Below are 13352 nucleotides of genomic sequence, written 5' to 3' on the forward strand. Positions count from 1 at the left end.
GAAAATGATTCTAAAGATTGCTCACCAAAATTAAGCAAGTCTGGTTAATAAACATATTTCCTGTAACTTTAATGAAGCGGGAAAAGGAAACTGTTAGCTAAACACTAGCAATTGGTTGGCTTGTATTTTTCAACATTAAGCCAATCATTAATCTTCTTGATTTGATAAAATTGTCACACATGGATGGAGAACCTTTAGGGGAAGGAGCAACCTAAAACTCCACGCTGCAACTCAGTCACGTATTACGTTCTTAAAAGCCTTGTCAAAAGATAACTGATAAAACACCAAAGCCACGCTGACTTCAGAGAGATTCCATAATCTCCGGCAGCCATTTTAAACCTTCAGCCTATATTTTACTGTGATGGCAGAGTACATAAAGCACCCACTTTAAGACGACACACAGGTGACAACAAGGGAGAATTTTACAGCAAAGTACTTGAGAACCTGTCTGCAAAGACAGCTCACAGGGGAGAAAACCTCACAGAGAGTGCTAAACAAGTGATTTGTGACAGAAACAGTTTCATGAAAAGCATAGTAAAAAGATATATAAATATGACAGTGCATGTGCTCATATACTTGTCTTCTGTGTATCATTTCATCCGTTCCAGAAACCTGCTCTTTTCAAATAAACCTGCATGCCAAGAGGAAATTTAGAGAAGACAAATTGCTTGTCACTCTCAGAAAGAATTAATGTTAATAGTTTTGGCCTGACCTCTTTGCCCAATGCATTCTGTTTATTATCCTACGCAACTAGCCCCAGGCACACAAACAACCCACCTCACCAGCGGGGGGGGGGGAAGGCCCACAGAAGCCCTTGTTTTTTACATCGTCTTGCCTATGAATGTACGATTTATAGATTACAGTTTTGGTTGTGACCTACCTATTATTAAAAGATTAGATAACATTCCATTCTTCACCTGACATCAAAAAATATTTTCAATTGATGAAATACTGTTTTGCTCAAAATCCTTTATACTTTCTCTCAACTGAACACAGCAGAAGAATATTGCATCTGATTGCACTGTAACTTAATGTTGCTGTCCTGGACTCTATCCTTTAGATAGGTAAAGGACGCAATATGGCAGGCTCAGTTAGGATTCTTGCACAGTCCGGTCATATGTTTGGAGCTTTTTGATCCAGTGGAGGCTTCTGTCAGTGGAATGGGTAGGGAAGTGATTTTCACTGATATCCTTTTCCCCGCCCATCTTCTCCAGAGGGTCTGTAAGGGGAGCCGTGCAGGGTCTGTAAGGGGATTGAAAATTGGTGGAAATTCTCTGGGAAAGCGGGGGGAGTGCAGGGCAGAGCCAAATTGATGGAAATCATTTCCTTACCCATTCCGCAGATGGAAGCCTATCCTGGAACATAAAGCCTACCACTGGTGGAGGGACACCACTGTACCCAACCCTATATAAATAATTATATAATGACCAAGGATCAAGAAGAAAGCACAAACGGGAGATTATTTGGGGTTCCCTCATTCTTAGTTCTGAAAAAAACCAGAATCAATAAGTTTGGATCTGTGGCCATCTTGTTGATAGAAGTGGAAAAATATGTATTATTTATTTATTTATTTATTACATTTTTATACCGCCCAATAGCCGAAGCTCTCTGGGCGGTTCACAAAAATTAAAACCACAATAAAACAACCAGACAGGTTAAAAGCACAATTACAAAATACAGTACAAAAAGCACAACCAGGATGTATTAAAGGATTCATAGCTTTAGGTAATATGGCATCAATCTTGCAGGCCTTAACATTTCAGAACATCTTTGGTAAGCAGGTGTGTGCTAACAAATCACTTTCTTGCTGTACCAAAGCCAGCTTCTCTATCCCATACTTGGCTGCGAGCTATTAAGTATTGGCAGCTTGTATAGCTTCTGTTTCACAAATACCATTATTCACCTTTGATGAATTTCTGAGAGCTGTTTTATAAACACATCTGCCTCCTTCTCCTTGACAAAGCCATCAAACACAAGTGATTCAAGAATATGTGGGGACAAAAACAAGCCTTCCATAAACAAGCAACTCTTGTGTCTTTTCCTTGGAACAGAAATAGCAAGTAATGTACCTTCCTGAGAGGGATGGTGAGGAGCAAACAAAGTACCTGACACCTCTCCAAGCCTTTTGTTGCCTGTAGGGAAAGTTCTTGGAGAAGGCTTCATCGTTCAAACACACACACACACACACATACACACACACACACACCCCTAGCTGAGCTGCTTGCCATAAGACTGGCATAATATGTAGTTCAGCTCCTTCTTTCTAGTAAAGTTGCTTAGGATTTCAGAGCCGCTTTCAACGTGCATGCACATCTTGATATTTCCTAATGCAATTGTTGCAATTCAGATCCTTTAGAACCAAAGACTGGTTTGCTATTGACTTTAAGGGTAGTTAGATTGCATCTAAGGAGATGTTAATGTTCTGCTCAAGATAAGGACTGGGGGGAGGGGAGAGGGAAGAACCTCAAACTACAATATGTAATAAACTATTTGTAAAAATAAAATCAAGATAAATCTGGTTGCTAGCATTCAAAAATGATACTGAATATCTTTCAGAACTTACATACACAGTTCAGTGTTGTAAGAACCAAAACAGAGTTTCCTGATTATCTTGGAGGTCAACTAGCTAAAATTGGCTATTGTCTTTGGAAACTTTGATATCATCTTCTCTGTAACAGCTGGCGAGAGGAGAGTATTGTTTTCTTGCTAGCTGCAAGGATGCCTGTAGGTTGCCTTGCTTATACCAGAGCTAATAATTTGTGGCCCTCTGGATATTGATGGACTGCAACTCTCATAATCCTTAACCATTGGTAATGCTGGCTGGAGCTGATGGGAACTGGAGTCCAACAACATCTGGAGGGTTACTGGTTCCTCATCTTTGTCTTACACCCTGGAAACTCAATTCATATCTATTCCATATGTTAAGATACCTGATTTGTAAGGCAGAAACCACTAGATGCTTATGGTGTCTAAAAGCTGGTGCTATATCCAGTGGAAAGATATAAAAGACATGGATGACCATACTGAGCTGATGTTCAATTTTAGAAAACATTTCTGGATTACTATTGGTTTTTTCTTGAATGAATATCTTTTTACGATAGCAAATGTTCTATAATGATGAGAGATTCGCTGTACTCCTGACACCAAGAGGGAGTGGTTCCTAAGCTATGGTATAAAAGCATGCAATTCATCGCCTTGGTGAAGCTAAGCAGGTCCAGCCTTGGTCAGTGTGTGGAAAGGAGACTGTGTGGGAATGTATACCTCCTTGAGATCCATTATGGAAGAAATGCAGAACATAAATGCGATATATAAATTAAGTCAATTTATTGGAGAGACAAAGTGTTGATAAAAATGCCTCCACACACACATACTTGAACATTTGCAACCCAAACCAAAAGAGGGTGAGGAAGAGGTTTAGGTACTCAAGGTTATAAATTAGTGCAAATTTCTAATCTCTAGACACACACCAGCTGCTCAAGGGAAGTTCAGGTGGATATGTCAAATACAAAGTATGGCTTTCTTAAGAAATATTTGTTAAGACTCTATTACACTTGTATGGTTGGAACTTTGGGAATCTGCTTTCTGAGTTACTTACACTGACATTAAAAAAGTCCTTGCCTTCTCCCCACACTTTAAGCTGTTCAGGCTTTGATTTATAGTCTTGTAAATAAAGCTGAGGTTGAAGCATATTAAGGGCTTGTCACTTTGTGACTAGTTATTGTGTATGTGTACGTGTCCTGAGGTGAAAGTATTAAATGCCTATTAAGTGCAACCACTGCGACTAGAAGTCGCTAAACTACAACTCCCATTCAATTACAAAATGACTGATATTTTTAAAAAATCCACTTTCAACTAAAAGTAAACAGAACTTTCATATACTGTAGAGAGATATCAGTAGGGAAACACTGTGCAGGGTCCGGGCAGCCTGGAAGCACCGAAAAACACTGAGATGTTGCTTATTGATTAAAGAATTCTGGGAAGAACTGCTGTCTCAGGAAAAGTGTTTGTGTAGCATTGCATTGGCAAATACCAGCTCTCCTTTACTAAGTTCTTGGCTTTCGCAAGAAGTAATAGCACAAAGCCTAAAACGTGTATTCTATAACATTTTGCGTAATTAAATATCAGTGTGTGTGGCATGAGTTGTCAATATAACGGAAGGAGGAGAAAGAAGGGAGTGGCAGTTGGGAGTGGTTAGGAAAAGAGGAGGAGAAAGAAAGAAAAAAGAGAGCTTCGGCTATTGGGCGGTATAAAAATGTAAGAAATAAATAAATAAATAAATAAAGGAAGAAGAGGAGGAAAAAGGGAAAGAGCGGAACGTTGGAGGGATTGTGGGAAGATTAGAAAGAGAAGGCGACGATGGACGGACGATGGTCTGTAAGGAGCAGTGAATTGGGCAGCCTGTGACATCGAACAGCATTTCAGGAGCGGCATCAAGAAGTTTACCCAGGCAACATGCAGGGCCTGCAGGAATGGCTGGACATCTATTTAGGGGTTGAGACAACTCAGGGACTCACAGAGTGTTAACTATTAAGTTAAGAACATAAGAAGGGCCCTGCTGGATCAGACCAAGGGTCCATCCAGTCCAGCACTCTGTTCACACAATGGCCAACCAGCCATCGACCAGGGATGAACAAGCAGGACATGCTGCAACAGCACCCTCCCGCCCATGTTTCCAAGTTGTTAATAAAAAAATTCATAGGTTTTGCAAAACAAAGAGATTTCTGCATTTGACAAAGTTCTGGTACCTCATCCTTATGGTTACATGTGTATTATATTTAGCACATTGTCTAGGTCAGGAGGGGGGCAGAAGATCCCCCCTCAAAGTTGCACCACATGCCTATGGTGGGTTGGAAGCAGAGCCTGACACAGCTTTCTGTGCTTGGGGAAGGGTAGTGGATGCATGCCTATAGTCATGCTACACTTCTGAAGTGTAACAAGCACCTCTAAAGGATAGTGCACATGTCTGGGATGATCCCACTTCCTGCAGCTCCAAACTCAAGAGGAAGGCTGTGGCCTGGAACCGACACACTGTGCTTCATGGAAGTTAGAGCGCTTCAGAAGTGCAATACAACTGCAGAACAAGAACGCACACCAACGTCTTGATCTGCAGGAAGGCTAGAAGCCATCACGCCCACCACAAGGTGTTGGGCATTTCCCACGGACAGTGGAACTGTGGTCCCGTGCCAGCACAAATTACTCTGAAATCTATTAGGAGAAGAATTGTGGTTTCACATTTCGGTACACCCACAATTAATGCAATCATCTATTATTACACTCATATAATGCATCTATCCAATTTTGCCTTTCTCCTCTAAAATTCAAGAAATACTACCAATTCAAATTCTGTTCAGCGCAATGTAAGGGCCTATCAATGCCAATTCTTTCCATCTCCCATGGTAATATATTGATTGACTGATTTAAAATTATTTCTAGGCTGCCCTTAAGGGCAGAACCCTTATTTTATATTGAAATCCTGAAAAATACAAAGATAAAACTTCACAAACCATAAGAGAAAACATCCAACATGGAAACAAGTCTAGCAAAAGTAATTTTAATACCTGGCAAATCTGAAAAGAGTAAAATGCATTCGTTGAATCCATTGGAGAGAAGCCGGTCTCTCAGCTGCTGTAGAATAGCCACTCCAATGCAGAATGGGAAGGAAGAATTCCCAAGGAGTAATGTATCCCACAGATGAAAGATTTTGTGCAAAGGGAAGACATCTGCAAAGTGGCAAAGAAACATTGATTTAAACAGGATAGTGTCTGTAAAATCATCTTGCAAGGCTAAAACCCTTCCTTGGTCTATTACCAGACGAACCAAACAAGCCTACTGATCATATATTTAAAAAAGGCTTCCACTCAACTGGAACTGTTGATCTAGGGTGTTGCTGCAGAGTGAGATGCATTAGGAAGCACATGCAACAGAGTCAAAGGGTGAAAAAATGATTTGGAAACTTTTCTGCCTATTAGGAATTTCTCTCACACGAGGTGGACAGGGAGTGGAGGAGAGGAACAAATCCTGTGGTATGTATAAGACTAATAACAGGGAGTCAGTATGAGAGGACTTGTGTTGCACCTGAAGTTCCAGATGGCTGTAGGAACAATAGGCTGTATACGCAGGGCCATGGCACATGCAAGGGACATTCATGATACTGGCGGCCCAAACATGACTGGACTAAACCAAGGGCAGAAGAATATGTTAAAGGCAACGAACAGCCAGGGGGCAAGGCACCCCCTCCCCAATGATACAAACAGGAAGCTAACAAAAGAAAGGTATGTCTATGAAAGGAAGACCAAAGGATTGATCACTGACTGATGCACCATGTTTATAATTATTTTTATTATTTTATTTATTGCATTTTTATACCACCCAATAGCTGAAGCTCCCTGGGCAGTTCATAGTACTGTTCAACAGAGGTAGCTCATTTTATGACTTGTGAAGTAGATCAAGGCATGCCATTCAGATTCATACACTTCCTGGTAATTCCTAATATGAAGACTAGCATGCAACCTCTAGACAGGTGGAAAGAGAGGGCTGGGCAAGGGACCTAAGGCACTGTACCAATATCCAGGAGAAGAGTAGAAGGAATGGGGCTACAGTCAATCTTGGAACATGGGAGACTGCTTTTGTGGCCAAGCTGTCCCGTGTTTTTTTTAAATTTCAGCCTATATCTTATTTTAAGCTGACACTTAATAACAAGCCAACGTCAAGCCATGGATTAGGAAGTTGGGTTATTAGTGTTAACTGTGATCACCAGTTCTGATGAAATGGGAAGCCATGGTTAAGGAAAAGTGGAGGCAAAAGCTTCCAAAGTCATCCTCTTCATTGTGCAGGATGACAGGGGAGGATAGGCATGCACAACCCCACAGCGTGTTGCAGTTCATGAACACCATAATAAACCATGGTTTATCAATGACATGCAAATGTTGCATTTAATCAACTAAAGGCGCAATCCTATACATGTTTAGACTGAAGAGAGTCCTACTGCATGGCTGGCTGGGGAATGCTGAGGATTGTAGGACTTTTTTCTGTCTAAACATGCCTAGGATTGTGTCCTAATTCATTGATTAAAATAGTATGATTCTTAAAGTTCTACAGACTTTGAACTGGTTGTCAACTATTTTTCTACATGCATTCTTTTACTATAACAACATCATGTTACTGCTTTGACACTTGAGAACAAACACTGCCTCAACTTGTTTGGAAAGATTTGTTTCCATATGTATATTTATTACTCTCCAAGGCAACCAATCTTATTTCAATATTATTATATGCCCAATTAAATGGATAATATATTCTGTTTCCACCTCCACCACCACCCCCCGCCACCTTCAAGGACTTTTCCTCTCTCTTTGAAACACTTATGTAGAAGGATATTATCGAAGCAAAATAAAAGAGATGAATGATTTGTGTTGGCATTAACGCCCTAGCTAACTGTGTATTCAAGGGGGTCTTTTCTCCTCTAAGCAGATTCCCGATCTTCTTCTTTTAATAAATGTCATGGGTACAAAATACTCAGGAAATAACCACAGTTAGCAGCTAATTAATATGCTAAAAGTATAACTGGCAATGATAGGAACACGTAGGCAAAACGAGACAACAGGTGCTTGTTACCAGGTAGGCATATTTACATGCAGAACTGATGCATTAATACAATGCAATGGCTTTCCAGCTTCATGATTGTGAAGTTAACTACATAAGCAGAACATCCCTATTTAAATGTTTTGCTTACCACGATATTTCAAAAGAGGCCTTCAGTGCTCAGTAGCACTGAAGGATGCATACTCAGAGCTAAATACCATTGAATTCATTGGAATTTGCTCCCATCTAAGTGTCCATAGGACTATAACCTTAGATAAAGCACAACTGGGGAATAGTGCCAATTTATTTTATTTAAAATGAGTCAGATTTGCCCCTCTGCAAACAGAGAGGCACCATCTGTTCATGGAGGAAATTGGGATCCAGTGAAAGCCTTTTCCCCACGACTGATGGCCACCAATTTGGATGGCTTTAAAAGGGGGTTGGATAAATTCCTGGAGGAGAAGGCTATCAGTGGCTGCTAATCCTGATGGTTATGTGCTACCTCCAGTAGAAGAGGCAATAAGTCTATGCACACCAGTTGCTGGGAATATAGGTGGGAGGGTGCTGTTGCACCATGACTTGCTTTGTTGGTCCCTGGCCGACAGCCGGTTGGCCACTGTGTGAATAGAGTGCTGGACTAGATGGATCCTCGGTCTGATCCTGCAATGCTCTTCTCATACTCTTAAGTTTTGCCAATTCCCACTCCATCCTGCAGCCCTCAGCAGCAATTGCCACTCTGTTCTGCTCCTCTGCTAAAGTGATAAAATGTAGTCAGCACCACTCAGGTTACTTGACAAAGGTGGATCTCGGAAAAATCGCAAGCTGCAAACCAAAACCTTCAGGAGCAGTGAAACCATGCCCAGAATATTTTGAATGCCATCTCCCAAAGGTTTCTGCATTTCATATGCAAAATGACTGATTTTGTTTTTCAAGTCCTAATTAAAAAAGAAAGTAAGTATTTCGGAGGGATTGGTTGCATATACTTATTTCTGTGCTATTTTTTTTAATCTTTACCTTATATTGGTCCCTGCTCCTTTTTCTGTTTATTATGTTGTGCTCTGACTTTACCTGCATGTCTTGCCTCCTACAACCAGTACATCTTGGGAGAAGTTAACAGGTTATTATTTCTGTTAATTTAGCTATCACACACTTGGGTTTATCAGAATAATATGTATAATATTACTAATAGTAATTTATACTTAAAATCTGTATAATACTTTCAGATTTTGTAATCCTTATTACAACCCCAAAAGGCAAGTCAGTATTATTATCCTATATTGCAGATGAGGTGACTGATGGGGACAACCTAATTCATAACTCAGTCTCTCATGCTACTCCATGCAACCGTTGCAATTAAACCCTGAGGCATTACACATAGGAGGGTATTTCAAGGTGCAAAACCCATGCATGAATCCATTCATTCCTTTTTTTATGCTTGCTAAACATCATGAATACACCATACACAATCATTGTCTATGAGGCATATTATCTGAAGAATGGAAACATCTGCATGTATGTTTGTGCATTTTAACTACTCATCTGAGATTTCCAGAGTATCATGACTGCAGAACAATCTTATACATGTCTACTCTGAAGTAAGTTCCATTGAGTCCAGGTAAGTGGGGATAGAGGTTTGTGGACTTAATCTATCTGACTAACACCACGCAGTAACAACCACTTGAGTAATAGTTAAATTTAGAAAACAATTTTTAAACCACATCAATATCCCATCACCAAAACTGATCTCTTAAAACACACAATTGTGGCATTCCTTCCCCAGCTATACAACTGTTATGAAATACTAATAAAAACAATTCTTCAGAAAAATGCTGACAGTGTGATTCTTAGATATTCTGCAAATCTCCTGTTAAGTATATGGATTATTCCACACACTTGTGGATGCTTGTAGGATAATCCCCTGTGAATTACGCACAAGTCTTTATACAGAATGAGCATGACACTGTATAGTAACTTTTCAATATACTGCAGACACACACAATATCATCAATTCTGAATGAGGAGCACTTTAAAAATATGATGATGCTGCGTGTGTAAACAAAGTCATGCAATCCTATACCCATTGGGACTGACTTCTAAGTAGACACATACAGGATTGCACTGTTAGTATATTCTAGAATTGCACTGTTAGTATATTCTAAGTGTTTGACATTACAGACTCTTAAGTGTGCCAAACTCTTGGCATGAAACTCTAGCCATCTTTTGCAGGCTTAGAACTTAAATAAAAGTATGCTTAGTACAGAAAAATGAGAAAAGATCATACTCACGTGTAAACATTGTGAGAAACCAAGGAATAGCATATAGCTATAAAACAAAATGCGAAAGGGGGAGTAAGGAATGCATCGTTAAAGCAGATCCATTTAAAATATGTTAATGTTGTAATTCTGCAGCTTCTGGTTTTAACACATGTGAGAAATTTGCATCAGGGTTACGATTTAAAATCTCTAGTTGTGTAATATGCTATCAACACCTCAAAGGAAGCTTCATTTGCCCTGTTGGGGAACTTGGATATGCAGACAGAGCCAAGTTGGTTGTTGCCAACTCTCCAGCTGAGAGCCCCTTCCCTCCTGCTACCAACTGTCTCTGCAGAGGCCACCAGTGAGGGAGGAAGCAGCAGCCAGGCACCTCTCCATCGTGCCTGGGTCCAGCTCCAGCTGAGAGCCCCCTCCCTCCTGCTACCAACTGTCTCTGCAGAGGCCACCAGTGAGGGAGGAAGCAGCAGCCAGGCACCTCTCCACCGTGCCTGGGTCCAGCTCCAGCTGAGAGCCTCCTCCCTCCTGCTGTCAACTGTAACTGCTGAACTTTCCAACTAAGATTGTAGCTCCTGAATTTGCTTTCCTTTCCCCCCTCCTCCTCCTCCCTCCCAATCCCCTTTCCTTTTGTGTCATGTCTTTTAGATTGTAAGCCTGTGGGCAGGGACTGTCAAGAAATACTTTTGTAAGCTGCCGTGAGAGCCTTTTTTGGCTGAATGGCGGCATAAAAATCCTTAAATAAATAAATAAATAAAATAAATAAATAAAGAGACAACCCACACTCCTGTTAAAATGGCAGTCTCTTTAGTATTAGATTAACCAATTTCTCAATATTTAGCTGCCTTAGATTGCAGTTATACCAGCAAATGCATAATTTGATAAAATAAAATCCAGACACGATTTTACTAGTAAGGAGTAATGCATATTTTTCCAGAAAAGTAAAATTCTAGGAATAGGAAAGAACAAAAAAAATTATCAAAACAAAACAATCATTTTTGCATCTTATTTTACCTTAGAAAGGTAACTTTAAAATAGCAAGAAAGGAAAAAAAGGACACCCAAGAATCTGGTTCAATTGCTTCCCCAAAGAAACCATTCGTTGAAATGTATTCTTAGTACACACTGCCCCCTACCAACCTCATTCAAGTATAACCAAATGTCAGGACTGTTCTTATTGCAATATCCCCCCCTCCCCAAATCTTGCTTTTAAGCTACTAGTTTGTGCAAGGGTGTGCACTTATTTTTCACTGCATGCCAGGGTTTGCCACTAATAAAGTATGCTTAAAGCTTAACACAAATAGTTACATAAAACCTTCAGTGTTCGAACTATTACAGTCTTACGTTGTTCACTGACACAACAAGCCCGTGAAATAAATATTTTGATATTATCCTACAGAAAACAGTTTATGATCAGAGCACCAAACAGTCAGAACTGCACTGTGGACCACCATTCCACCCCTGCTATGCTGAAAAACAACAACTGATTTTCCAATTACATTTGCTATCTGCCTAATACAAATTTAGATATTATGCAGCCCATCCCTCTTAGCTCAGTTGCCCTGTTTCAATGTTTCATATTAGTGGCAGGAGAGAATGCATGAGTGGCTGGCTAAGCATCCTCTCCTCCTACTTTTGGGTCTTATGGAAAAGGAGTAGATGCAGATTACCTGATATGATTTGGCTTGGCTTGGATTCTGTTCACAGAATATTGCTTTTCCATCACCCCCCTTCCCTCTGTAGATCCTTGCACATTTGGCCTTGAGAGTTGGGCAACCCTTAGGCATGGTGTAAGATATGATGCAAGGGGCAATCAGTGGAAAATGCTTCCCCCCTCCCTAAAGCATGAGCAGAAAACCCAAAACCACTTGGAATATGAACAATGACATGCAGCTCTTTGTGTGTGTGTGTGTGTGTGTGTGTGTATACATTCTATTCCCAGACCAGGATGTGAAGGTCAATCAGCTTTCCTTCTCTTGGTACTGCTATATAAATAAATGTACTATAAACGTCATTGTAATATGAAAAACCTCCAACATTTAAGATTTTTAAAAAGACAGAGAAACTTGAATGAAGGATGGACGTTTAACATCAGTGTCCTCTTAAATACCAATTAGTTGCAGCCTTATTACACAAACTCAACAATAATATGTCTTATTTGTTAACACCTATAATTAGCTAAGTGCAAAGTTTCTTGCAACTGAAAAAAAAAACCAGGGGTTATGGAGTAACTTTGCTAAGTGGTTCTGAGTAAACGTAACTAGACCCTATAATTAATGGGCAAGCCAAAAACTGTGGCTTGTTTTCATAATTGGAAACTGAAAACAAACTGGTACAATCTAAGGATATAGTTTGCTCTTCTGGTGGCAAGTGTTTCTTAATTTAAGAGTGCCTTGTTTCTATGTCCGAATTAGTTGGCAAGCATGGTATTTTTTTGCAAGTCATTAATATTTTATAAAATACAAAGGGGAGCAATGTTTAGAGCTCTTCCTCAATTTCCCCTGCCAATTCCACATAATACTTAATGTAGGTGTTGCAATAGCTGACAGCAAATGCTGTTTAGTGATGTTCAATATTCTAAAAGTTCTATAGCGTAAAAGCAAATGGAAGGAGTGCCAAGAAATAATCTCTCACACAGTGGGAACTTGAAAGATTAATCAGTATTTGATTTGATAGGATTAGAACTCAAGCATGAAAATCTGGTTCGTATCACTGCAGAAGTACCTTCACCGTGATGGATCCTGGAGAGCCACAGGTACAGAAATACAATGCAGATTTTATTTTCCAAGTGACAAGACGAACTCCTTCTATTATTCTTATGGTAGGATTGCAAAAGTGTTTGTATGAATGCAGTTTTACAGATAATTGTGGCAATTATACGCTTTCCCCATCATCTCTTTGCTGGCTTCATCTGATCATACAACTCCTTGCAGAAAGGACTGTGTGTGTCACTATATAGCAAATTCCCGGGAGAGCCAGCTTGATGCTGCTTGCAGTGCACCTAACTACAATTCAGAGGTTTCTACATAAGCATCAACACTAAAAGTAAGTTTCAATTCAGAGGACCAGGTCAAAGCTTGCAATGCCACCAGTAGCACCAAAGGACATATCTATATGACATGCCAGCTGTCTTAATATTCATTCTGCTCAGGGAAACCTGTGAATTGCACTTTGTGTCCAGAGTGTGTACATGTATCTATCTGAATCTGATCTGTCAGCTCCTGTAGTGAGTTAGTAAGTGAAAATGTGAGCTCCACAGAGGTCCTATATGGTGGTAGCAGGTCTAATTTGGCTTAACCGGCAGCTTCATAGTTAATTAGACAGGTCTTTCATACAGGCCAGACATCTATGGATTTCACCTTGAAGCTCTTTTGGCCAGCCATACGAAATGAAGATAAGGATGAAGATTTTTTGTTCTATTTCTCAGGATGGGAAACTCCCCCCCCCCCAACTCCCTTTTCCAGAATCTGATCGGTCAACTCCTACGCACTTGCATCTAGCATGC

At 40.2% G+C, this 13352-nt stretch overlaps 1 protein-coding gene across 1 annotated transcript in view; it reads right to left on the bottom strand.

Annotated features, from left to right (window-relative positions):
* TBCK (TBC1 domain containing kinase) overlaps nucleotides 1-13352 on the bottom strand; it is a 97378-nt gene that overhangs the window by 24387 nt on the left and 59639 nt on the right. The window contains exons 20-21 of the mRNA XM_063135648.1: nucleotides 9867-9903; nucleotides 5559-5720 (exon numbers count right to left, since the gene is read on the bottom strand). Coding sequence (XP_062991718.1) covers nucleotides 5559-5720; nucleotides 9867-9903 — 199 coding nt within the window. The remainder of the gene's footprint in view (nucleotides 1-5558; nucleotides 5721-9866; nucleotides 9904-13352) is intronic.

Source organism: Elgaria multicarinata, chromosome 10 (assembly GCF_023053635.1).
Source record: "Elgaria multicarinata webbii isolate HBS135686 ecotype San Diego chromosome 10, rElgMul1.1.pri, whole genome shotgun sequence".
NCBI lineage: Eukaryota > Metazoa > Chordata > Lepidosauria > Squamata > Anguidae > Elgaria > Elgaria multicarinata.